The sequence below is a fragment of the Podarcis liolepis genome (assembly GCF_965112155.1).
Source record: "Podarcis liolepis genome assembly, chromosome: 11".
Lineage (NCBI taxonomy): Eukaryota > Metazoa > Chordata > Lepidosauria > Squamata > Lacertidae > Podarcis > Podarcis liolepis.
The window spans coordinates 22,884,158-22,910,902 of NC_139565.1; the positions used below are offsets into that span (position 1 = coordinate 22,884,158).

At 42.9% G+C, this 26,745-nt stretch overlaps 1 protein-coding gene across 6 annotated transcripts in view; it reads left to right on the plus strand.

Annotated features, from left to right (window-relative positions):
- The window catches only part of MCC (MCC regulator of WNT signaling pathway), a 217,293-nt gene that overhangs the window by 177,568 nt on the left and 12,980 nt on the right, over nt 1-26,745 (plus strand). For all 6 annotated transcript variants that reach the window (XR_014516816.1, XM_083464429.1, XM_083464433.1 and 3 more), the window contains 9 exons: nt 6,284-6,430; nt 6,774-6,863; nt 11,446-11,594; nt 14,579-14,719; nt 15,915-16,015; nt 18,673-18,856; nt 25,458-25,692; nt 25,990-26,196; nt 26,504-26,601. Coding sequence is in view for 5 of the 6 variants with exons in the window: in XM_083464429.1 (XP_083320555.1) it covers nt 6,284-6,430; nt 6,774-6,863; nt 11,446-11,594; nt 14,579-14,719; nt 15,915-16,015; nt 18,673-18,856; nt 25,458-25,692; nt 25,990-26,196; nt 26,504-26,601 (1,352 nt within the window). In the remaining variant the exon portion in view is untranslated. The remainder of the gene's footprint in view (nt 1-6,283; nt 6,431-6,773; nt 6,864-11,445; nt 11,595-14,578; nt 14,720-15,914; nt 16,016-18,672; nt 18,857-25,457; nt 25,693-25,989; nt 26,197-26,503; nt 26,602-26,745) is intronic.

Genomic DNA, 26,745 nt, shown 5'->3' on the forward strand with positions numbered 1-26,745 from the left:
CGTCCAGGGGTCCTTTACCTTACTGCCTGCACTATGGGTGGAATTCAGCATCATGCTATGTATGAAAGAAAGATGTTCTATCTGGGCAAGCATTGCAGCCAAGGGTGCCAGTTGGAATAAAATATTGGGGGTGCCCAGGTAACCCCCGCCCTGCATAACTGGTCACAAAACATGGCACATGCACGCCATTTGAATAGCAATCCCCATTGACTTGGGCAGTGCCTGCCGCCTTCAAATAATGTATTGGGGCAGCCAAAAGACCTTGGCCCCCTAAAAGCTAGTTCCTATGGTTGCATGTTTCCAGGTGGAGTGATCCTTCTCTCCTCACCCCTATATTCTGGGAGGTATCACAACCCCTGCAGAGCCCATTTTGGGGCACAGGATTGGGGGAACCCTGTTTTGCAAGTGGAAGTCCTTGTGCAGGGGCTTCCAGTGGTGGCGTTCATTAAGTGAATCCCACCCTATACTGTAGTTTTATTATTTGCTTAGATTACAATTTTTAAACTTTCTTGAAAAAGGATTTTCCACCCTAAGTGTGGTTTGAATATTACTCATATATTTTTCTTTCCGTTATGAATGTTGTTTTATGGTGTATAATTATGGCTAGCAGTCACTGCTTGATAAGTTGTTAGTGGCTTTTAACTTAGCATTGAAATTTTAACAAGCTTCCCTTCCCCACTCCGGCCACCCCAAATATATCCAGATTACCATATGTGTGTGCGCATGTACAAATGAATATCAGAATATTGCTATTCAGTGGCAATTGTTGGCACGATTTACAATGAGTTTCCCTTTCATTCCATTATGGAGATGACATCTGTTATGAAACCTTCATAGCAAGGAGACAGAAATTTTCCTATGTTTTCTGTGAAAGTGATTTATAAATCATTGAAAATAGGGGAAATTGCAAATATCTTTAGTGTTTTGATTATTAGAAGAACAAAACGATAAAAGCACTTGGGTGTTTCTTGATAAAAACATGCTTGGCATTGTCTGTTTTTTTTTTGTTTTGTTTTTAATAGAAAAAGTAACCAAGTAGGCTCCAAACTCGCTCCATGATGTATATGAGAAAAGGGTTTAACCAAAAATTACCCTATATAATATCAGTTTTTCCCTAGAAGTGCTATTTGCAGAAAACATAACTTAAAGATATCTTAAACTCATTTACTAAAATATTTATATCCCAACTTTCCTCCTCACAAGGTACCCAATGCTGCTAACTTTAATTAAAATGATGACCATCAATATGGAAATCAAAACCAATGGACCATACTAAGACCAGCAGCCTGTTAAAATAACAGAAAGGAGAAAAACTCAACCAAACCGGAAGCTCGGCAAAACTGTGTTTTTGACAACATAAAGGTATACGGACCCCTGACCATTAGATCCAGTCCTGACCGACTCTGGGGTTGTGCCGCTCATCTCGCTTTATTGGCCGAGGGAGCTGGCGTACAGCTTCCGGGTCATGTGGCCAGCATGACTAAGCCGCTTCTGGCGAACCAGAGCAGCGCACGGAAACCCCGTTTACCTTCCCCCCGGACCTGTACCTATTTATCTACTTGCACTTTGACGTGCTTTCAAACTGCTAGGTTGGCAGGAGCAGGGACCGAGCAACGGGAGCTCACCCCGTCGCGGGGATTCGAACCTCCGACCTTCTGATGGGCAAGTCCTAGGCTCTGTGGTTTAACCCACAGCACCACCCGCGTCCCTTTTGACAACTTACCAAAACACAAATCAAAAGGGGGCCAATCAAGACTCCTGGATGCCACCCCTGAAAATACCCAGGCTAGCATACTAACCATTCAGTACTCCAGTGGAGTGTGAAGCAATACTTCTGATGCTTCCGGTGGAGCATCAGAGTCACAAGGCAGAAGTGACTCTTCTGAAATCCTGGTCCCAAACCACATACCAAAGCTTGCTTTGCGAAGGACCAGAACTCTCTGGCCGAGCACAAGTTTTGCATGTTGACAGGGGTGGCTTCCACTTTCCAGCCGTGAAATCTCCAGGTAGGACTGGGGGGAAACGCCTGTCTGAAAGAGCCCCTAATAGCCAGTAGCAAAGAAGAGGGCTGCAACATCTTTAACAGTTGTGCAGAGGAGGGAATTTCAGTTGGTGTGATGTGAACAAGTCGCACATGACACTAAGCATGAGTGAATTTTTATCCATGTGCTTAGCACCAACTACAGTGGTACCTCAGGTTACAAACACCTCGGGTTACAAACTCCGCTAACCTGGAAGTAGTACCTCGGGTTACAAACTTTCACCCAGGATGAGGATGGAAATTGTGTGCAGTTGGAAGCCCCATTAGCGAAAGCACGCCTTAGGTTAAGAACGGTTTTGGGTTAAGAACGGACCTCCGGAACAAATTAAGTTCGTAACCTGAAGTACCACTGTAATGGTTTTTCAGGAAAAAAGCAGCTGCATGAAGGTCTGGTCTAGATTGGAACTGTGGGGAAGGGGTTTCCTTCACATGACATTTTCCTGCCGCAAATCATGTGTTATTTCCCTTGAAGGTGTTGCTTTACTGCAAACAGCAGCTCTGGGTGGGAATTGAAACCAGGAGGAATAATTTTGGGTTAAGCCCCCTTTGTACCCATCATTCTCCCAGTCTGGGTCAGAGTCTATGAAGCTGGAAGAAGGGAAGGAAGGAATAGTGCTAAGCATCCTTTTAAAATATGGCTACTTAGTGTAACACATAGCTCAAATATTAGTATTATCTTTTCGGAGTAGAGCTTCTAAGTATCCTGTCCTTCATGAGCTGCCAACTTATGTATATATGTAGCAACTCATTTTTACTTAAGTTCCTCTGGGTTTAGGGACTATAGCTCACTGCACTTCTTTATTCTGTCCACAGCTATAATCGGAAGGGATATTTATGTGTTTCAATAAACAGTTTGACTTTCAAGGAAATTTCCCCTTCAGACTCCATGTTTATTTCCTTTCTTCTTCTTTTATTTTCTATGCTAGTGGTGCAGGAAAAATGAGCTCTTGATTTCCCTTGTGGCCCAAGTTGCTGTGCTGAAGAAGGCCATTTGTTTCTTTAAGTATTTGTCCGTGGCAAAGCTTATAATCTTGCATCAAAAAATGTCATTTGCAAGCTCCCCCCCCTTCCTTTTCTAGTCCTAAAGCCATTTTGAGGTCATGTCTGCTTTATTTTAATACCTTTTTGTTGTTTTTAATTGCATATAATAAAAGCAATGCAGTTGTTCAGCAACTTTGGGGGTATTGAGTTACTTCACTGATTTGTTGGGTACCCTTTTCTAATTTGCTGTGTTTCTAGCATTTAGCTGCTCTGCAGTGCTGCATTTCAACTATAGCTTCTGAAGTATAAATAAATTATTTACACTTCAATCACTTTGGGTTTTTAATGCAATGAGGTCATCCTAGGATGTTTCTCTACAAATAATTATTTCAAACTGCTTTATTACATGCAGACCATTAGCTCAGTATCCTGTAACACAGAGTCATTGAGCCAGTTCAAAATATCTTTCCCTACTTCTTAAACCATAAATTCAGGGACCAGCATCGTGCTTGCTCCTCTTTCACCTTACTCCTCCTCACTTCATGCGCCAGCTTCAGTGCTCAATTCCTGGCATGTGTTAAGCCACAATTCCCTGTTCTATCTGAACCAGGATACTGGTTTAATTGTGGTGAATAAACCAGGATTATAACGCAGGGGCACATTATGAGGTGTGGGGAGGAACATTCGATCCTGTCGCTTGCCTCCAGATGGATAAATCATGGTTTATGAAGCTAGGGAAAATAGTCTGAATCAGCTCACAGATGGAAATTTGGGGTGCCAATTTATCCTAGTAGCTGAGAAGAACCTTCCAATTTACTTATCGGCGTTTGCACTAAATTGGTTAGATTTATTATCGTTTTGAGCTTTGTTGTGTAGGCATTTCTGGAAATGGGTTGCCTGCCTATGTATGTTTGCACTTCGATATGATGAAATAAAGCACAGTGTGTTTGCTTTTTTAATAAGTTACTTTAATCTTAGATTTTGTTAACTCTTTTGTGAATGAATACCCAACAGCGACTGGCACAGTGGGGTGGCACCACGCTGCTGCTCCCTCCCCATCCTTGCCTCTGCTCTACCCTAGTGCAACTCTACCTGCTGCCAGGAGGATGGTAGCATGGCACCTCATCAGTAGCTCCTGAAATCAGTTTCTCTTCTCCTTCCCACCAGCCCTGCATACTGACATTGGCTCCTCCAGTCAGACTTTTCTTGACTCAGAATTATTCCTCCCCGCAGTTGACCAGAGTAGTGAGTTATCTCTCACCATTAAAGTGAGGATCCATTTGCTTGTCACATTCTGGGGAAAAGTCTCTAATCTGTATGATGCCCTGATTTTCTTTGCAGGCACCTCCTTCTCTCGTGCGCGGCAAGAGAAGAGGATGAGCGAACTGGGCTGCACTGTGTTTCTTTAAGCTCATTATTGTCCCAATCATTTGATCTGTTCTGGAAGTAAATTATTGTTTTGGGGTCAGATGATCATGGATGTAACACATTCAAATGTGGAGCTGTGTGGTTCATTTGTAATGTCTTCCTGCATTGGGGCAGAACATTGTGTGCATGTGAGCATTTCACTGGTTTGAAGGCTCTCTGTAGTGTGCATTGGAGTTTTCAAGCACCGAGATTGATTTAGCAGCTAGTTTGACACACGTGGAACCATTTTGGAAATGGGAAACAGAGTGAACTCTAAGCTAGAAATGCACATTATGTGAGAACTGAAACTTCTTAACTGCCACCTGTTAATCCTAGTGAAGCTGATAGTGCTAGAGAGCCAGTGTGGTGTAGTGGTTAAGAGCGGTGGAACTCATAATCTGGTGAACCGGGTTCGCTTCCCCGCTCCTCCACATGCAGCTGCTGGGTGACCTTGGACTCAGCCTCACTCACCTCACAGAGTGTTGTGGGGGAGGAAGGGAAAGGAGATCGTTAGCCGCTTTGAGACTCCTTAAGGGGAGTGAAAGGTGGGATATCGAGTCCAAACTCCTCCTCTTCTTCCTCCTCCTCCTTGCGTTTAGCATTCATTTTGCTAAATTGAATGCATAAATCAATTTCTGAGAACTCTGGCCATAATCCCAGAGGCACACCTATGGATTCTACGTGGTTCATTAGTCTCCCCTACCTAACCATGTCTTTCTGCCAAGTTGCTTTTGCAATGATGCAATGTGGATGGGAGGAATATCCTGGAATGGTTTGTGGTCTGGAAGGAATCTTCAGCTGAAATAAATTCATATAAAAGAATTCATACATCCGCAGCTTTTATGTATATCTAAATAAGGCTAATTCTTGTGGCACATACCTGTATATTTGCTTATACATAATATGTGCCTAAGTCCATGTCATTTTACTCATCTGAAGTCTGGGGACATAACAGTTGTGGGATCCAGTACAATTATTCCTCCCCTTTCACCACTGCAACTTTCATCAAGAGTTAACTATTCATCTTGCTCGGTAGCATATAAGAAGTGAACAAGATCCACCGCTTTCCCCCCCGCATGCGTTGTTTGTGTTTCTTCCAGTGGTGTTCATTGAATCTGACCTCTAACTAAAGGTGTTCATATGGCCAGAAAGACAGATTGCTCTCAGTAAATATGTCCATGCTTCATAAAACTTGGTAGTACTAGAAACTGCTTTGTAGCAGCCGAAGAACCAATGTGTCAGGTGGTGGTGTGGTTGCTCGAGAGCAAACAGGCAATATTCCAACCCGTCTTTTCCAGACTTTATTATCTGTACAAACTATCTTACAGTGCAGAGCGTCTCAAGTCCATGTCTGCTCAGTCACTAGCAGAATCTGGGAGTGGGCGGTCCTTATACCTTCCCCAGCATAACAGTCATGTGACCCCCATCCTTCTCCTCTCTCTGCGTGCAAACCTACCTACTGCGCAACGTGGGCGCTGGCAAAGGGGGACTTGCCTCCCCTCCCCTTTGCTCAGGCTCGGTGTTGAGGCTCTCCCTAGCATCTTCTGATCCCTGCGCCCCTTCCCCACTGGAGGCGGGGTTTCCCTCCCCACCAGAGGAAGAACTGCTTTGCAAGATCTTCAGAGGCTCCCTGTAACACAACTGCTCTTCCACCTCTCCCCTCTGAGCTGATGGCAGTTCCCTGACACAATGGAAAAGCTTTTGCTTCAGAACTTTTTCAAGCTTTTCTTCCTTCAACAAATAAATCAATAACCCCAGGCTAAAGCAGAATTTGGCTGCTGCAGCCAGTACTGCTCATCAGACCAATGCAAAGGAAAACAAATGACTTTGCCTTAATATTGTGTGTTCTTCCAGGTTCGAGAACTGCAGACACGTTTACAAAGTGTCCAGGCAACTGGCCCATCAAGTCCCGGCCGTCTTACTCCTGCCAACCGTCCCATTAACCCTAGCACTGGAGAACTGAGCACCAGCAGCAGCAGTAATGACATCCCCATTGCCAAGGTGAGTCCTTGTACATTGCCACAGTGCCTCTCATTATCTGGGAGACGCAGCCTTTGCTGTGCGCAGCTGCTGTGCAGGCGTGCAATTAACTGGTAGGCATGAGCCAGAGCGCCCGGGGAATTTACAAGGATCCTAAGTGAGTCTGAAAACTCGAGCTGCAGGGAGAGATAAGTGCTAAGGATTTTAAGCCTCTGTTAGTCACAACACACATGCCAGTTTACATTAATCAACTTAACATACAATTTCTGGATGTGTGAAGAAGGGGGAGGGATTTGCATAGCTGTGCAAAAGCTACATACGACACCTAATATTTGCGGTGGGGTTTTTCCCCCCCCGTTTTTAGATAGCTGAACGAGTAAAGCTCTCAAAGACAAGATCGGAATCTTCAACATCTGACCGCCCTGTCCTGGGATCTGAAATCAGCAGCATAGGGGTGAGTGCTAATGATCACTTAGGATTTATGCTCATGTCATGAACTGCTTTGTGACCTTTGGATGAAGGGTGGTATAAAAATTGAATTAATATATATTTAAAATAATCTTCTTTTAAGGGGGAAAACGGTCCCTGTACTCGCCATGAAGTTGTTACAATAAGTGCCACACTTTTAATATCTGGGAGGGGGGCGGTTTGCTGGTACTGAGTATCCCCAGAAAAAAACATAAATGCTACAAACATATTATCCTTCCATAAGGATTTGTATATATTGTACATGGCCTTACATGAGATGGTGATATATAAGTAATCTTATAAAGAAAATCTGAGCAAGAAGTGCCCATTAGCATTAGACCAAAGGCCTGTATACTTCAGGATAATGCACTCACAATGACCAACCTGCAAGTAGGACATGATTGCAACAGTGCACTGTCTACTTGTGCTCACAAGCAACTAGTATTCTGGAGGTAATACAGTGGTACCTCTGGTTACGTACAGTGGTACCTCGCAAGATGAATGCCTCGCAAGACGAAAAACGCGCAAGACGAAAGAGTTTTCCGTTTTTTGAGAAAAATCTGCAAGACGAATTTCCCTATGGGCTTGCTTCGCAAGACGAAACTTCTTGCGAGTTTGTTTCCTTTTTCTTAAAGCCGCTAAGCCGTTAATAGCCGCTAAGCTGCTAATAGCCGTGCTTCGCAAGACAAAAAAACCGCAAGACGAAGAGACTCGCAGAATGGATTAATTTCGTCTTGCGAGGCACCACGGTACTTAATTCGTTCCAGAGGTCCGTTCTTAACCTGAAACTGTTCTTAACCTGAAGCACCACTTTAGCTAATGGGGCCTCCTGTTGCTGCCGCGCCACCACTGCGCAATTTCTGTTCTCATCCTGAAGCAAAGTTCTTAACCCGAGGTACTACTTCTGTGTTAGTGGAGTCTGTAACCTGAAGCGTATGTAACCCGAGGTACCACTGTACATCGTGATTGTGACTATAGCCACTGAGAGCCTTATCGTCATGAATTTGTCTAGACCCCTTTGAAAACCATCCAAGTTGGTGGCTACATCTCTTGTGTTGGCAAATTCCATAGTTTTAGGTGCTGTATGAAGTCTGTCCTGAAACATCCAACATTCAGCCTTACTGAATGATCCTGGGTTCTAGTATGATAACAGAGAAAGAAAACAACTCTTATAGGGGTGTTTGGATGCACCTTTTCAAGCTCTACAATATCCTTTTAAGGTGTCACAACCAATTGTACACAGTATTCCAAGGGCATTTGCACCATCAACTTGTATAGTGGCATTATTATATCAGAAGTTTTATTTCTGGCCCTTTTCCTAATGATCTCCAATACGGAATTTGTGTTTTTCACAGCTTCTGCATACTGGCTTGACATTTTCATTCACCTGTGTGCCTTGTCCCCAAGATCTTTCCTCATCAGTCAGTCCCATTTCAGAACCTCTTCTTTTCCTTTTCTTTTTTTGCCCCAATCTGCTTTGCTTTACCCTTGCTTACATTGAATTGCATTTGCTTTTTTAAATGCCCATTCACCCAGTTTACTGAGATACCTTTGGAGCTCCTAACAATCAATTTTGTTTTAATCATCCTGAGCAATTGGGTGCCGTTGGCAAACTTGGAAACCTCACCCCGCCAGCAGCAGGTCATTTGTGAACAAGTTAGAAAGCCCAGTTCCCAATACTGGTCCTTGGGGAACCCCACTGCTTGCACCCCTCCATTGTGAAAACTGTCGGTTTATTTGTGTACAGTCGTACCCTGGAAGTCGAACAGAATTCGTTCCTGAAGTCCATTGGACTTCCAAAACATTCAAAAACCAAAGCATGGCTTTTGATTGGCTGCAGGAAGCTCCTGCAGCCAATCGGAAGCCCCGTTGAACATTCAGCTTCCAAAAATTGTTCAAAAACCAAAACACTCACTTCCGGTTTTTGGTCGTTTGGGAACCGAAATGTACGAGTTCCAAGGTGTTCGGCAGCCAAGGCACAACTGTATTCTGCTTCCTGTTCTTTAACAGTGGTTTTAAATTATGCAGATTAAGAAAGCGTACCTATATTCACATGATACAATTCTGTTTTCGAGAGGAAAGAGAGCAGAACTTATTTTCATGTTGCAGCATAAGGGTGTCTTGTTATTGTACCATGTGCATGGAATATGCAAAGCCATGCATTTGGTTTCTGTGGCAGAAGTCCATGACCAGCTTTTACAGCTGGAGATTATATTATTAAGGAGACTCAGCATGAATTTGTGGGGAGGGAGCTGTATTTTTGCAGTTCTAATACAACCCAACAGCAACCCTATGGATAAAGATAAAATCCCACTCACATAAATAATTCTACCCACATCAGAAGGATATCATGCAATAACTGAAAATTAAGATGATTTACAACCTAAGCTTGATGCCAGAGAATAATTCTGATCTCTTGCAGAGTACTTCAGTGTAAAACATTCATAACTGCATTATTGTTCCAACTGTCTATTATTTGTTTATGAAGCAGCAAAATCTCTAGTCCTCATCTTAGGGGTTTTGTTTGATGCTTGGACAACATTATTATACGGAAGTGCACTAGAAAGAGGATCGTACTAGAAAGAAGATTGTATCTAGCAAAGCTTTACTTGGTATCCAAAGACTAATTATTTTATAATTCACCTGGTTGTTGATTCTGTTTTAATGTCAGGATTATTTTTCATTTTGTTGTGCTTTGTAAGCCACCTCAGGTTTGATTTTATTTTACAGAAAAGCAAAGCATAAGCATTCAAATAAATATAGAGGAAATTGGAACCCTCTTGACTTACTATTACTAGAGTGATTCCTGTTAGTAGTTTGGTTTTTCAGTTTGATCAAGCTGATGACCATTAGCAGCTAAGAAAGTTCACGGCCACACCTTTTCTTCATTCTTCTTTCTCTGTAATTCTTACCTCAGAGTCACAGACAGGAAAGCAGTCTATTTTTTCTGCTGCAACTTCCTTATTACACTGATGCAAAAACTCAAAAAGGTTCCTTGAAAGTAGCAATTCATGAATGGTGGTTCATCATTTCACATGGTTCTGCAAAGCAACTTCAGAAGGCTATACAGTGGTACCTCGGGTTACAGACCCTTCAGGTTACAGATGCTTCAGGTTACAGACGCTTCAGGTTACAGACTCCGCTAACCCAAAAATAGTACCTCGGGTTAAGAACTTGATGAGAACAGAAATTGTTTGGCGGCGGCAGTGGCAGCAGGAGGCCCCATTAGCTAAAGTGGTACCTCAGGTTAAGAACAGTTTCAGGTTAAGAACGAAACTTCAGAACAAATTAAGTTCTTAACCCGAGGTACCAATGTAGATGTGGCGGAGAATAACAGCAGTTAACTGACACCTGTGCAGATGTGGACCACATAATAGCAGAGGAAAAATCCGAAGGCAAAGTAAACAGTTCACTGTGATCTGACACAAGTGTGGACAGCAATACATTTGGACAGTCCCCTCCCCAAATCTATTGTTCATATCAGGAGAGATTGGTTAGGGAAGAACTTCTAAGAGCTTTTAGGTTCTTCAATCTGAACTTTCGTGACACAATTTAAATGAGAAATTTAAGACTTACTCTCTTGCAAATGAGCAGATGCCCCATTTCTTTTTAAGTACCTGGTGGATATAATGGGTGATATCTATTCCTGGTCATGCTTAGTTGACCCATGAAAATCAAGTAGAGTCAAGTTACTCAAGTGGCCTCAAGTTCTTTACATCTATAAATCTCAATGGATCTACTCTAGGAATGACTTAGTTGAATAGCACTCAGTGTGCACCCTTTCTGAGGCCTCCTCAGAACAGTCCATACAATATTTGCTGTTCTAGAATAGGAATGTAATGTAAAACACTTTGTGATTTTCCTAATGAAGAGCAGTCTATTGCTGAAAATTATTAATTAATGAGAATCAGGTGACCCCCTTATACCCTTTCCTGTTCTCTTGTGATTAGCTCTTTCCCTTGTCGCCCTTGTCTCCTTCGTTACCGAATTTGCATCCCGATCCCAAGCAGTGATTCCCAGGCTTAAGAGTGAAGCCTTAATGTCTGTGGCAAAACCACACTTCCACTCGCATTGTTTGTTACCTCCTTTGCTGTGACTTTTAAAGAAATAAAACCCACAAATATTTTAATTACTAAGAAAAGTCAGTCCCACATGGATATTAAAGAAGGCTCGAAGTGCCCCTTTTCTGGACTGCTTCATTTGTTACAGTACCCAGCGTCCATATTGCTTTGTGGATATTTTAATGTGACAAAAGATTCCCATTTGATGGCTCTGGGATGCTGTAAAGGACTTTGCTTTAGCCACATGCCAATTGAGGAGTGATGCAGGCATGGTTGGGCTGCGGGCACTAGTACACAACTGGCATATTACAGTATATGGTTTAGTAAACCAAGGTTTATGGCTTAGTGTCATTTATTTATTAAATTTATATGCCACCCTTCATCCAGTGTGTTTGTTTTTTCCTGTTTATTACTTTGACAACTACTTTTTACAGGTGATAAATCTGTGAAATACAACATGCATAGAGTTCGCTAACTGTTTTCCATAAATACCCCATTTCATTGCAGGTTTCTAGTAGTGTAGCAGAACACTTAGCCCACTCTCTTCAAGACTGTTCCAACATCCAAGAAATTTTCCAGACCCTCTACTCGCATGGATCTGCTATCTCTGAAAGCAAAATCCGAGAATTTGAAGTGGAAACTGAGCGGTTAAACAGGTAAAGTTTACATATATATACAGAGTTCTGTTTTGCTTAGAGTGGATTTCCCCTTTAATTTTATTTCAGAAATTGGGAAATTCAGCTGGGTCATGGAGTCTTGCCTGCATAGGAACACTAGTGACCAATGTGAATAAAGTATCAAATAAGATTAGCTTACCAGGGCAACTATACAGCAACACTTTGGAACCTGCCTTTCAGAGCACGACTCTTTTCAGTAGCCAGTTTCTGTGTATTACATATTCATAGAAAATATTTTGGATATGTATGTAGGCATCGCGCTGACTTGCAGGGGGAAATTCAGCATCTGAAAATCATATAATGGTAATCAGCTCTTACTTTCAGTTGATTAACTTGATTTGTTACCCCCATCATTTTGATTTGTGTGAATTATGCTTATGCCATCTGCATATAAATGTGGGAAAATATGGTGATGAAAAGGAGGGCTTAATCTGAATTAATAGCTTTCTTTCAACAAGATAATTTAGTCATCAGCATTAGGCCATAAAGTGATTTGTTAGGATTTGCATATTATTCTGCAGGTCTTAGCAACAGCTGGTGCTGCCTCCAGAGGAACCCAAAATACAGTTTTCAAGTTGATTTGTATAGATCAGTGTGATAATTTTAGTGGAGATGAGTAGGTGCTGTTGGCATTGTTGTACTTGTTGACAGTCAAAGCAATGTATTGTACCTAAATATTCAGAAGTAATACCCAAACTGTATCATTTCCACATCCACCTCCTTTGAAACAGCACAGGCAAAGGAGATAGGCTTTGCGTGCAAACCCCACCTTTGGCAGGAAGCCATGCCTCCCTCACACCTGTTTCAAAGCGAAGCAGCCATGGTGTTGTTGTTTTCTGTTTTTGTACAGTTCCCTCTGAAACTGACAGAGTGTCATTGACTCCCATTGCTCCCAGGGAGATTTGCTCTGCTCTATTCCAAATGTACAGCAGCAGTAAACCCTGGGTGCTCACTTCTCCCAGCTGTTGGCAGCTGGATGACTGAGCTTTCCCAAAGGAAAGAAAAAACATTGCTAGCATACCAGACAGAGGCAGCCCTCCGACTCCTCATAAAGGGATCCATAGGGATGTGAGTTCTGAAAGGGGACCCATGATCTAATCAGGATCTTGAATGTGGGTGTAGCCAGGGGGCAGGGGAGCAGCTCCCTGCCCCCAAATCAAGTAAATGAATAAAAATACTTAACTAAAAGTAGAAAATATCAGAATATTTGAAACTGAAATGCTCGCTGAGGTCACTTGGAAGACGTTGCGGTGCATTTGCAACCCAACTGAGAGATAGGCATGGCTTCTGCGAACTGAGCAATCGCATTGCAGGCAGCTCAGTTCTGGAAGCCTCTCAGTTTCCGGCATTTTCCCCTGAGCGCGTGCACCTGTAGGGCCTTTTTAGGAACAACTGGAAATTTCCCATAGGCTATTTATACTGCATAACTGCCCTCACGCCTCAGTCGATGATATAGTTCCGTTTATTCAAGTTCACAATTTGGATCGGTGTGAAGTTCATGTTGTGAACCAGTGTTTTATTTAAATATAGTGGAGTTTCCTGGCTATTGTCGGTGTGCCAACTCCAACCTAGTCAGCCTACCTAAGATACACAAATGACTGAAGATTTTGACAGGTTTTTTTGAGCACTTGGGGTCAAAAGTTGTTGAGACATTTCATTCCAAATCTGCTCGTCAGAACCAGACAGAAGATGGTGACAGGTGGGTGTCCTCCTTAAAGGTAAAGGACCTCTTGACAGTTAACTCCAATCGCAGACGACTCTGGGGTTGCAGTGCTCATCTCGCTTTACTGGCTGAGGGAGCCGACGTTTGTCCACAGACAGTTTTTCTGGGTCATGTGGCCAGCATGACTAAGCCGCTTCTGGCGAAACCAGAGCAGCACACGGAAACTCTGTTTACCTTCCCACCGGAGCGGTACCTATTTATCTACTTGCACTTGAAGTGTTTTTGAACTGCTAGGTGGGCAGGAGCTGGGACCGAACAGCGGGAGCTCACCCCATCGCCGGGATTTGAACTGCCGACCTTCCAATCGGCAAGCCCTAGGCTCAGTGGTTTACACCACAGCGCCATAAATTCTGGCATCACCCAATGATCCTGATTGAATCAAATGAATCCACTTTTGAGTCAGTCTTCCATGAATTCCACTCCCATTCCTAAGCATAAGGCAAAATATGTTCATAGGCCAAATAGGGAGGCCTGGTGGGCTTTAACGAGGCTCGTGGGCCAGAGGTTCCCCACCACTGATATAGTGAATTGTATCACTGATGTAGGGAGTTGCACAGATAACTGCTTCCATGACCTCAATAGGGCTTTTGACTTAACCTCTTACAGCAGCAGCCTCCTTGGCTCTTGAAAACTTGCATCATATAAACTTTTCCAATATGGTTCTGAAAACTCAGGACAGTTTTAAAAGCAGTTTGTGACAATGCAGTACAGGGAGCTACTCACAAAGCTGTAAGGACACAAGAGTTGTTGAGCTGCTTTTTTCGCAAAATCTCAAAAGAGAGGTTTTTGACATTTTGCCGATTTCTGCCTGGACATATGGCAACCCTAGTTTTTGTTTTTTATGTGATGTTCTTCCTGTGCCAGTTAGCTGCAGAACTCCTTTAAAGCAAAAGAAACCGCAAGGTTGAGAACAGAAGGGTGAGGTGGGCATTGGTAAGGAAAAATGTACACCAATGAAATGTGTCTATATAAGCAGCTCCATATCATTTCTTAAAAAATAATAATAATAAAGCCACCCACATTTTCATTGGACTTTATTGGTGAAAGGGTTTTCTCCGTAAGACTTGTTCATGCAGTTTGCATTATTTATTCCTTCCCTGCCTTTTCCAGTAATGGATGAAAATGATTAAGGCCAGATTACTTTTCACATTTTGAGATGGAGCCATTTGGAGAATGTTCAAGGCAGGTAGGGCTGAGTAGGTGCTCTGTGAAAGTTTATAGATGGTTTTCTTCTCCGCAGCCGCATTGAGCATTTAAAATCTCAGAATGATTTATTGACAATAACTCTGGAAGAGTGCAAGAGTAATGCGGAGAGGATGAGCATGCTGGTTGGAAAATATGAGTCCAACTCCACAGCCCTGAAGCTCGCCTTGCAATACAGGTACGTGCACAGAGAACGCAAGAGACAAAATAAATGAGGCAGTACATTTTCATGGAATGCTTGTTTCCTGGAAGAGACTTGAAGGTATGTAAGTACACATAATGTACTGTTCCACCCCCGCCTTAATTCTACTCACTTCCTTACCTTGCACCATTACTTGTTAGGACTCCACTCAGTGTGAGTTGGCAGGGATAGCGTGTAGGAAGATAGTGTCCATTTCATGCTCTCTGGGGATTGCCTCAGAGAAAATGAAGAGTTGCCAATTTGGCTTGATACTAGGTAAAGGGTAAAGGACCCCTGGACTTTTAAGTCCAGTCAAAGGAGACAGTGGGGTGTGGTGCTTTCCAAGCCAAGGGAGCCAGTGTTTGTCCCCAGACAGCTTTCTGGATCATGTGGCCAGCATGACTAAACCGCATCTGGCATAACGGGACACAGTGACAGAAGCCAGAGCACACAGAAATGCTGTTTACCTTCCTGCCACTTGTGCTGTTATGCTTTCGAACTGCTAGGTTGGCAGGAGCTGGGACAGATCAACGGGAGTTCACCCTGTTGCACGGACCCGAACTGCCCAACCTTCTGACCTGTGAGCCCAAGAGACCCAGTGGTTTAGATGGAATGTGCAAGTATTTAATAATTATTCAGTTCACATCTGTACATTAACTGCCTTACAGGTTATTCTCATTCATGGCACTTAGCAAAGTGCCTAAATGTTGGCTTAAGAGTACAGTGGTACCTCAGGTTACATACGCTTCAGGTTACAGGCTCCGCTAACCCAGAAATTGTGCTTCAGGTTAAGAACTTTGCTTCAGGATGAGAACAGAAATTGTACTTTGGCGGCGCGGCGGCAGCAGGAGGCCCCATTAGCTAAAGTGGTGCTTCAGGTTAAGAACAGTTTCAGGTTAAGTACCGACCTCCGGAACGAATTAAGTACTTAAGTATGTAACCTGAAGCATATGTAACCCGAGGTGCCACTGTACTGTACTTCATCCAGAGATCACAGGGCCCTTTACAGCATCATAAGGTAGGGATTGGCTAGGATCACCAAGCCTAAGCTGCAAGAAAGTTCTAGTTTCCCAGCTAACAGACAGAGAGGAAATGACATCATTTCAGACATCACTTCTGTCCTGCTATCACCTATATTGCCTTTTTCCTGTCTCGTAAGTTACAAATAGTGAATTGTTTGTGTTGTTTCCAGTGAACAGTGCATTGAAGCCTATGAGCTGCTGTTGGCATTGGCAGAAAGTGAACAGTCCCTCATTCTTGGGCAATTCAGAGCTGCAGGTGTCGGGTCTGTTGGTAAGAACTCAATAAGTTACTTTCTCCATAATCCATTCTGTACTTCGCCCTCAAAGGGTAGTTTGCAACACCCAGTCATCTTGTGACAGTTTAGGTAACCCCCTCCCACCTCTGCCCCCCAATTAATCAAGTATGTTTTCTTTCAATCGCATTTTTAACCCAAGCTAAACTGCAATCAAATGAGAATAGCCATAGTGTCTAGTATAGGAAATTGAGGAAAGTTAGTGATTGAAGCTCTTGGTTCCAAACCCACCAAAAGGGAACATCAAAGGCTGAACGAAGGAGGCCACATACTTTGTATAGTCAATTCCTGAATAAGTGCTATTTAATTTGTATCACATGTTTCCAACCCAATATTGTAAATGCATCATTCAAGTGAACTGCATAATTTTTTAGTGGCTAGATGGCTGGACACATGTATGAGAGAAGAAGTTGGTTTTTAACACTTCCAGGACTCACAGCCAAGATATAATAGTTTCTCCTGTTTTATCAATTGTTCCACTGGGCAACAATTTTTTACTTTTTGAATCTAGATTTCTACAACTGCTTTAGGGTATTTTTGCACTGCTGAATCAGGAAATGGTATCCGTTTCTCTCCATCAGGTCAGGTTTTTGTGCTATGTTGATTTGAAAAAAATCAGATCTTGTGACAAAATCGATTACATTTTTGTGGCATTATCAGCTGATTTTTGTCAACACATATCATCCTAAATATGTTTTTAAGAGAAAAAAAATGTTTTTCCAACAACATATATTGATTACCTGATAGAAACATCGATTACTGTAAACTGAATGGTGGGCATTGATAAAGGATATGCACGTAAATTGCATGTTGCTTCACCACAGACAACAAAACGTAGACAACAAATTCGTTGTTGACCAGTGTTATTTATTTGATATGTTGTGAGGCACTCTGGGACCCATTTTGTGGAAAGGTAGCATACAAATAAGATGATGATGAAGATATCTCAAAAGAGCTCACCCTAGACCTGCCATTATTCTTTTGCTGTGAATTTTCACCCTGTCTATACCTCAGCATTTTGGGTCAGGTTTTAGTGCCATGAACCACAACCAGTACTTTAGGGACAGCATGGTCTAATAGTGAGTGAGCCACTTTCTAGACACTTTCCTAGCTCATTTATTAAAATTACATCAAGATTGCAATTATTTGTTATTGTAGAGAAGTTGAGAAAAATGTGTGATTTCACACATTTTCCACTCACCAAAATGGCAATTCGAGGTTTATAATACAGAGTTGTAGGGCATGGGGAAAACCTTTGGGCCCAGGAAAAAATGTTTCCCATGCTCTACTGTGACATGGAAACTGCTTGTTTTAAAATCTAATTTATATCACCAGCTTCTCAAGAGCCACTGAAATATAATGTGAAAACTCCTAAGGACAAAATGACCAGCTGGCTTCAGTGTTACAAGATGGATGAGTTTCAGCAAACTAGAGTCAATGATCCACAGATGTGGTGGCGTTTTGTTTTGAGTCCTGTGGATTGGGCATGTTTTGTTTTGTTTTTTTCTTTATGAGGCAACACATTTATCTGTGGAATTTTAATGCTGTGTTTCTATTATTAGAGTCCAAAATTAAGCGCAGATAGAAATTTCAATGCAAATTTTAAAGAGCTATTTAAAAATAATTTAAATGATAAAAGACACAAGCAGCAATAAAATGTCAGTCATCAGCCTAAATAAAAACTAACATGAGTTTTATAAGTAATTCACTGGAAGGACATGACTGAACAAGAAGCTTTTCACAATCATCTAAAATTAAAGAGATGCCACCCAGGGAAAGGCATAGCAAGTAATTGTGTGAGCTTGTAGAGATGAGTTTGCAGGAGGCAGTGTGTGTTTATGCCTCTTGTATTAGCAGTATGCATATGTGGATCACATGGAAATGCATAATGACTATTTGTTTTCCCTGTATCCTGGTAACATAGGAGAGATGTAATTCACATTTATAAAGGTGATGAAATATGCTAATACGTATTTTTCTCACACTTTGAAATAGAGACTGTCATTATTCCATTATTCCATTATAAGTCCTGCTTAGGTACTTCATTACAACAACAAAAAGTGTTTATTTTAATTTTAAAATGCACCAGCAACGACTCCATTGAACGTTCCACACACAAACAAAACAAATGCAGAGAATAAAACACAAACAGAAATGACTAAACACAGTGGTTCCCAGCTGAGGTGCAAAAAGGGGTGGTGATTTTCAGTTGCCGAAACAGTTGTATGGGTGGATAAGTTTGGACGAACCAACTGCCGTTGCTTTGCTTCACGTGATACAAGGGGAGAACGATATAACAAAAGAGAGCATCTGCTAAGAGATCTCATCTATGGCAGTGGTGATCCTTAGGCACGTAAATGCAGTTCTATGTAGATTTCCAAAACTCAGACCTCACCTGCTTCATTTCCCTCAGCTTTGAGAGTTGTCAAGCAGCCTCAGAGTCTGCTTTCTGAAGAGGAGAGTCAGAAACCATGCTCTGCATTTGGATCGTGGCCTGTGGGTCCACTATAATCCTGGTGTATTTAATCAGACATTTAACTTCCTAGTTGGAAGCGCAAGATGACATCTTAAGAGCCCATCTACTCATATTAATGCTTATTACCTGCATAGCTCTGATCATTTGCTTGGCAAACAGGGGACCAAACAGGTGATGAAAACATCACTCAGATGCTTAAAAGAGCTCATGACTGCAGGAAGACAGCTGAGAACGCAGCCAAAGCCCTGCTGATGAAATTGGACGGTAGCTGCGGTGGAGCGTTTGCGGTCACCGGCTGCAGCGTTCAGCCCTGGGAGAGCCTGTCATCCAATAGCCACACCAGGTAAGCATAGCTCATTGGGTCTGTTAATCCCCAGGCCTTAGCGTTCAGAATGAAGTAGATTATGTTGTGTTTCATTTATCTTATCTATCTATCCTCAAATCAGCATGCTGGGTTATACTGGTGTTCGTTACAAATCACTTCAGTGCTTCGGTGACTGAACTCTCTCAAGATTTTTGACAGGCTCTGTGCAAAAAAGAAGTTTGTGTAGATTTGTTGCGTGTGGGTGATTCTGATCTCTTTCATAAAGAGCAAACTCATACCATTTGTTTTACTTCAGTGATTTCCCTGCCCTTTCTTTGTCCCTCAATTCCCTCTTCTCATTGAAACCTAAAGCAGGTACCTGTATTCTGTGAAGGCCGCAAAGGTTTCCAATCTAAAGACTTCGTAGGTTTTTGCCTCAAACTTTTGAAGTGGCCGCAAGTTGTGTTCTCATTTCATAAATATATTCATTTCATATTAGAAGAAAAGAGTGGTTTTTTAAAAAAAGTGGTTTTCTATCAGCATTTATTGTTTTAAAAAGCAACACTCAGCAACTTCCATGACTGCAACTGCAGGAAACATCAGTTCAGTATGTGAACTACTGGAGTTTAGAATAGAATAAGAAATTCCAAATACTGAATTTGCCTTTAGAGCCACTTATTCAATCTTTCTTCATTTTCAATCAAAATATGCTTGTCAGTGTTGAATTTTGTCTCTAAAAGTGAATGGCAGAACTCTCACTGTGAGACTTAATGGTATATATTTGCTTGGACTTACACAAGTATTTTTTTATTGCATTGTGGCCTTTGGTCTTTAAAAAGTCCCAAAAAGCCAGTGTCCATACATGATAGAAAGTTAATGATGATTTTATTTGCGTATTTCATTTGTATTCAGCCTTTCTTTGGTGGATCCCAATATGTTTCTCCATCCAGGCACAGACAAGACTCATACCTGCTTTTGCTACACCGCTTCATTATGTGCTGTAGGGCAAAGGATGACTACCCCTTGACCAAAAATACTCACAACCAGGCGAAACAATTTAAGCCATTTGAATCTGTCTGCCAAACTGTATGCAGATAAAATAACTCAAAATGGCAGTTGAAACTCCTCTTGTAAACTTTGAGGGTGGTGGTGGTGGTGAGGGGGAGGCTTTCTCCTTGGCAAGGACTTTTCATGTCAAAGTGAATAATTTCCCCTGCAGTTTGAAGCTCTTCAAAATGGGAGTTTGTAATGGGAGTGTTGACCCAGACTTAACTTCAGCATCAGGAATGAGTCGCTGAATGTCACATTGCAGAACACATTACTGGGAACAAATGCACAGGCAGCCACTGGTGACAAGGGGTTAAAAGACTGTAAAAGGGAGCAACTGCAACAAAATGGGACGGGGGGGGGGGGAAGAAGAAGCAGTACAGAGGCTGTTGTTAGTGGAGTGAATAAAAATAATAGCTAGCATTTCAATTTGTTGGGCTGGCAGCATCCCAGCAAGGCTGCCAATTTATTTGTGAAAATAAAAAAAATTCCTTCCAGTAGCACCTTAAAGACCAACTAAGTTAGTTCTTGGTATGAGCTTTCGTGTGCATGCACACTTCTTCAGATACACTGAAACAGAAGTTGCCAGATCCTTCTATATAATTTATTTGTGAAAACAGAAGAAAATCTGTGGCATATTAAGAAATCATAATTGTTCTAATGGAGAAAGCCTAGAAGGGACAATTGTTATCATCAAAATATCTGCTGCATTAAGAAGATCCCTTAATTATTTGAACCAGTCAGTTGGGCAATCAATGGGGTCAAAAGTAGGACAGAAATCTGAACCTTTCCTCAGCTAATATAAAATGTAGAATTTGTACCACCTAGACAGAGTTCTGTGATATATTAAACCTGCTGTATTTATGTATTGTGAATAATAGATGGAAAGCACTTGCGTGATAGCCAATAAATCCTTTATACCGCAGTGTATCACACAGTTCAGTTTTTACAGTTCTTACATGAGTGTTGTAAGAGCATGTCAGATGGAACATAGTTGAGGTCAATACAAAGGCATTTTCCACTACAAGACATCTCATTTAGTTGGATACAACAATGTATTATTATTATTAGTAGTAGTAGTAGTAGTACAATTATTATTATTATTATTATTATTATTATCATCATCATCATCATCATCATCATCGCTTTATATTCCTTCCTTCTAAAGGAGCTGAGGGCACAAACAAATGAATAACAATATCATGAAAAACAATCACATTTTCTCAGGCAGTGATTCCAAGATTGCCAGGAATAAATAGCATATTTCAGCCATCGAATGCCTGGTTAAACAGGAAAACTCACAAAAACTATGAATAGAGAAGTCTGTTTGTTGCATTTATAATCTGCCCTTCACCACATGGTCTTAGGGTACATAAAAGGATATAATATAACAATCTGAAATACACAGCATAAAACATGTAAGCAGTAAATAAAATCACCGTTACCCTTCACATTACTTCATCCTTCCTCCAAAGGCTTGGGTAGAAAGGTGTGTCTTAGCCCTCCAAAGAAAAGCATGAAAGGTGCACCTCGGAGGGGAAGGGCATTCCATAGCCTGGAGGTCACTAAAGAAAAGGCCCCCTTTTGGGGGTCAAGAGCGAGGCGCAGGTCACACGACTCACCTGCGAGCCTGTCCAGGGAGACGTGCGTCCCAGTTTTGCATCAGAAAAGTTTAAAGGTATGGCCTCACCTGCTGAGGGATGCATAAGTCAACATAAGCCTCTTGAAGTGGCAACCAGTACAGATCTTGTAGGACTGATGTAATGTGAACCTAGCCAGTGATGCCCGGTAGCTGCTGGTTTCCACCCAGTTGCCGTTTCCAAACCATCTTCAAAGGCTGTAGTACAGTAGTCCTGTCTGGAAATTACCAGGACATGGGTTACTGTGGCCAGTCTTTCTGTCTGGAAGGGACCATAGCTGGAAATAGACATTCCTAACCACCAAGGCCAAATCTGGCCTTGAGTACCTGTGCTGGATTCAAGAGCTGTTCCTCTTGGGGAGTGCAACCCTCTCCTGAAGGGAGTGTCCCTGCTTCACGGACCCAAAAGCCCAGAACCTTCATATTGTCAGGATTCAGCTCCAGTCCGGCTCTTTACTACTTCCAGGCAACGGTACGGTACCTGAGCTACCTCTCCCGATTCAAAAGGAACAAAAGGTTAGAGCTGGGTGTCATCAGAAGACTGGTGGCACCTCATTCCAAATCCCCTGAGGACATTTCCCAATGACTTCATATGTCAACAAGACATGGAACAAGACTGAACATGGTGGACACCAAAATTGATTTTCATAAGGTTGAGCAATAAGTTTCCCAATACTACTCTCTAGAAATGACACAGGACTGGATTTCCTGTGACTCTCACGCCCAGCCCAGAACTGCACCGATACATGGTCAACGGTATTGATCACTACTGAGAGGTCAGTGAGAATCAACCGGGCCACACTCCTCCTGTTCCACTTCTGACAAAGGTCATCACAGTTCCAGTGCCACACCCAGGCCTGAAGTCAGACTGAAATGTGCCAAAATAATTCCCTCAAGTATACTTGTAGTTGAACCACCACTTCCCTTTTGTGTGCCTTTCTCCAAAAGAAGATATTAGTGACTGGGGACTACTTTTTCAAAACTTCTGAGGCCAGGGAGGTCCTCTGAAGTGTGTTTGAGGGACAGTGCACCACTGTACCACTAAGGTCAGATGATACTTTTCTCCACACCCCCTGCAATTAGGTCTTCACAATTGTGTCTGTGTGAAGATTTAACTTGTGTTGTGTTGCCTAGTGAGCCCATAGAAAGTTTTTCAGAAGCTTTGGTGTGTATTTCTTTTTTCCCCTGCCCCCATCTCTCGCTCTCTGATGGTGAGACCAAATTAATTCATATTTTCCTCAAGCCCATATGTTTTATTTAGGGCAAGCAAGACAGCACGGCCATGATTTTACTGCAGAGGAAGGCCCAGTTTTCAGAGTTCTCTGCCCGCCAACTTGAGAGCTGTTGCAGTAGTATGAGGATGAAAATAAAGGTTGCGGCAGCTTGTGGAACAGGAAGTACTGGGACTTCAGCAATCTGTTGCACAGCCGTAAGAACCATGCTGGCTTCCTTTGCCTTCTTTTTTCAGAAGCCATTTTTGTACTAGCAAAACTACCACACTGCTAAACAAATCTGTATCATCAGTGTTGAATTCCTCCCGGAATTTAAGGGAAACACAACAAGTAAAATTGTTTGCTTGCTGCTGCTTTGCCTATTACCTGTTATCCCTAGGAGAGGGAAGAGACCAGTTGGAATCAGCAAGAAGCTGCAATTTAAAAGCCTGTGTAATGCGACACTTTGTGGAAAGGAGTAGCTCAGGGGAAACCTTTGGATCCCAGCCAATTCTGTGTGTTGCTCCTGAACAGCAGTCTGCTTGGAAGCCTCGACCAGATCGTGCCGGCTGGGGCTGATGGGAGTTGTAGTCACAAGGATCAGGAGGGCACCGGGTTGGGGAAAGCTCCTCTACAATGTCAACAGGCCGTTTCATCTAACTTACTTCTCAGAAGTGAAAGATAGTTTTGAGCTTTAAGCCATCCCTTTTCATGAACCTTGCCTTCATCCTTTGCCTCAAGAGCAAGCCATGTTCAGCATGGCTATAGAAACCATGCTGTGTGTGTGTGTATCTCTGTGTGTGTGTCTCTGTGTTTCCCTTCCTTTGTCAAGAAAGATGGAAAAATATTGCAACCCAGTGCAGAAAGTGATTTATTCCCCTGCTGATAACTGAGATCATCTAGCATTCCAGACAGGCACAGCTAATGGATGACTTAACCCTCACCCAGCAGCTGATTACAGGTCCTCAGGAGACAGCAGGCAGCTTTGTCTCTGTGTGAGACTGTAAGAAAAGCAGGCTTGTTTCTATCCTGTTTTAGTGTTGTTGTAATTATGCCGAGGAGTGGAATGTTAAGGAATGGGTAGTAGCATTGCAATTAACCTCTGCAAATCTTTTTTTTTTCTTTGGGAGACTGGAGTGGTGGAAAGACTTTAATGAGGTCTGCTCCTAGACTTGTTTAGAAACTACACAATGTGTATCTTAACATTTATTTATTTTAAAGCTGCTAATGTACAAACTGGGGTCAAATTGCCTCGTTTCTCTCTCCTCTTTTTTCCTTCCTAATTTGAAACGGTACCCTACAAAATGGAATATTGCATTAAAAAATATTATATATTTTTCCATTGCCTTGTAAAATGGCCATGCTCGCTAGGGCTGATGGGAGTTGTAGTCCAACAACATCCAGAGGCCCAGCAGGTTGGGGAATGCGGGGCTTGGAAGCTGCCAAGGCTGTGGTGGGCCTAAAGAGCACAAGGCTTGGTTTCTAAGCCTGTGATCAAACCATATCCTGGAAGCCCTGCCCCAACACAAGATGTGTAGGAAGTGAGGCTTGGTAGAACAGGAACATAGTCTATGTTCACAGAGGCATTTTTGTCATCAAAGTCACTGGTTTCACTATATGCCACAGTATCAGAAACTGGCTTTAGGAGCAAGCACTGGTGACCCATGGCTTGAACCCTGATGAGGAGTGCCAGGGGCCTCTCTCCACAGCTGATACAATCCTGAGATAGTAGAGTTGGCTGTGGCAGTTCAGGATACTGGTGAGATAGGCCCTTTTGCAGTGGCACCGGATTGGCAGTTTGTTTGTTTTTTAAAAATCCCTTCAGATAGAAAACTGGCACATCTGGGAGAGACGTTCTAACCTAGCCAGCTTCCAGAGCAGCTAGTTTTCCGAGGTGTGTGGTGACAGCAGTACATATGTATACAAGGCAACACTAAAAGTGTGGTTCCTCATCTTTAGTTTGAAATTGAACCATTTTAATACATTTTATGAGGGACGTGGGTGGCGCTGTGGGTTAAACCACAGAGCCTAGGACTTGCCAATCAGAAGGTTGGCGGTTCAAATCCCCGCGACGGGGTGAGCTCCCGTTGCTCGGTTCCTGCTCCTGCCAACCTGGCAGTTCAAAAGCACGTCCAAGGGCAAGTAGCTAAATAGGTACCGCTCCGGCGGGAAGGTAAACGGCGTTTCCGTGCGCTGCTCTGGTTCGCCAGAAGCGGCTTAGTCATGCTGGCCACATGACCCGGAAGCTGTATGCCGGCTCCCTCGGCTACTAAAGCGAGATGAGCGCCGCAACCCCAGTCGGCCATGACTAGACCTAATGGTCAGGGGTCCCTTTACCTTTAATACATTTTATGCTGAACGTGTACGCCATACCTGGGTTTAAAACTTAGGAGTGTGAGGCAGATGACAGTTGGTCCCCTCCCTTTTGCAATAAGGATATAGGTGACATAGGGAACTTAGTTATAACAGGTCCCTCTAGCCCAGCAATGTCTGTCTGGATTGGCAAAATCCCTCTGGGGCCTTGGGCTGAAAGACATCTTTCACAACACCTGATTAGGTCAACAGGTCTTTAACTTTTGCCTAACTAATAAACAAAGCACCTTTACTTTTCTACATGTCTGCCTCTGTGTTTAAGAAATAATGTGCACGTATTTGCATTTTGTCCTTTACTTTTCACACCAAACGAGATACTGAGCGCTATTGGGACTTACTGTTTCCTAAATACTTCCTCCCCTTTTCCAAGCACTACTAGTTCGACAGCAAGTAGCTGCGATACAGAGTTCACGAAGGAGGACGAGCAAAGGCTGAAGGACTACATTCAGCAGCTGAAGAACGACAGGGCAGCTGTCAAGCTGACCATGTTGGAGTTGGAGAGCATCCATATCGATCCCCTCAGCTATGATGTCAAGCCTCGCGGAGACAGCCAAAGGCTGGATCTAGAAAATGCTGTACTCATGCAAGAACTCATGGCAATGAAGGTATTTCATTTAGGGACTTATGAACGGAGCTGTTTCGGGGTTTCCGGTTTTTAAAATGTAGCTGCAGCATCTCTCGTTACCTGAAAAGCATTAAATCCTAGCATACAACACCCCCTAAAAACCCTGGCCCAGGAGACCCAGTCCCTTAGAAGGAGGAGGCCTGAGGGCACAAAGTATGGAATCCATTGCCCTTTATAGCCAAATATTAAGGAGCCGGCATTATCAGCCACTCTCTGAATGTTGCGCAGAACTGTGTGAAACTGCAGTCTACCATGATCTTCTGTGCTTCCCCACCAGGAGGAAATGGCAGAGCTGAAGGCGCAGCTGTACCTGCTAGAAAAAGAGAAGAAGGCTCTGGAGCTGAAGCTGAGCAGCCGGGAAGCTCAAGAACAGGCATACCTGGTCCACATCGAGCACCTGAAATCGGAAGTGGAAGAACAAAAGGAGCAGAGGATGAGGTCCCTAAGCTCAGCTAGTAGCAGCAGCAAAGACAAGTCAAGTAAGGTGAGGGGCTGTCGTGGGTCTTCAGGTGAGAACTAATTGGAACCTCGATACCCTTCGGCAGTATTCCTGTGAATATCAGGGATCACTCACAGGGCAGGAGAGGAGGAGGAGAGTCTATGGGAAGCATAATCAGGTGTAGGGGCTTTCAGTCAAGGAGTGAGAGTGCTATATGAATGGAAGCAACATGAAAAGATGTAGGATGTGCTTGGAAGCAAATAGGGAATATCCAGCAAGGAGGTGTTGCAAATTATTGGTAAACATGTCTCTGGGTTTTTACAACCTCCACTTGCTATGCTTTATTTTTCAGGAATGCACAGATGGCACCACGGCATCTTTAACGCTAGCTGAGTTGAAACCCTACAGTGAAAGTGAACTGACTACAGAACTGGCAAATGCACTTAGGCGGTAAGCAAAATTTTCATGATATCGTTCGTTTGGGGCTTTAAATCATTCAGATACCAAGCGATCGCACTTCCTTGCCCCTCTGCGGTTTTCTAAGAATACCTTTCCTCCTTTACTTTTCTTCAACGCTCATCAACATGGTCCCTC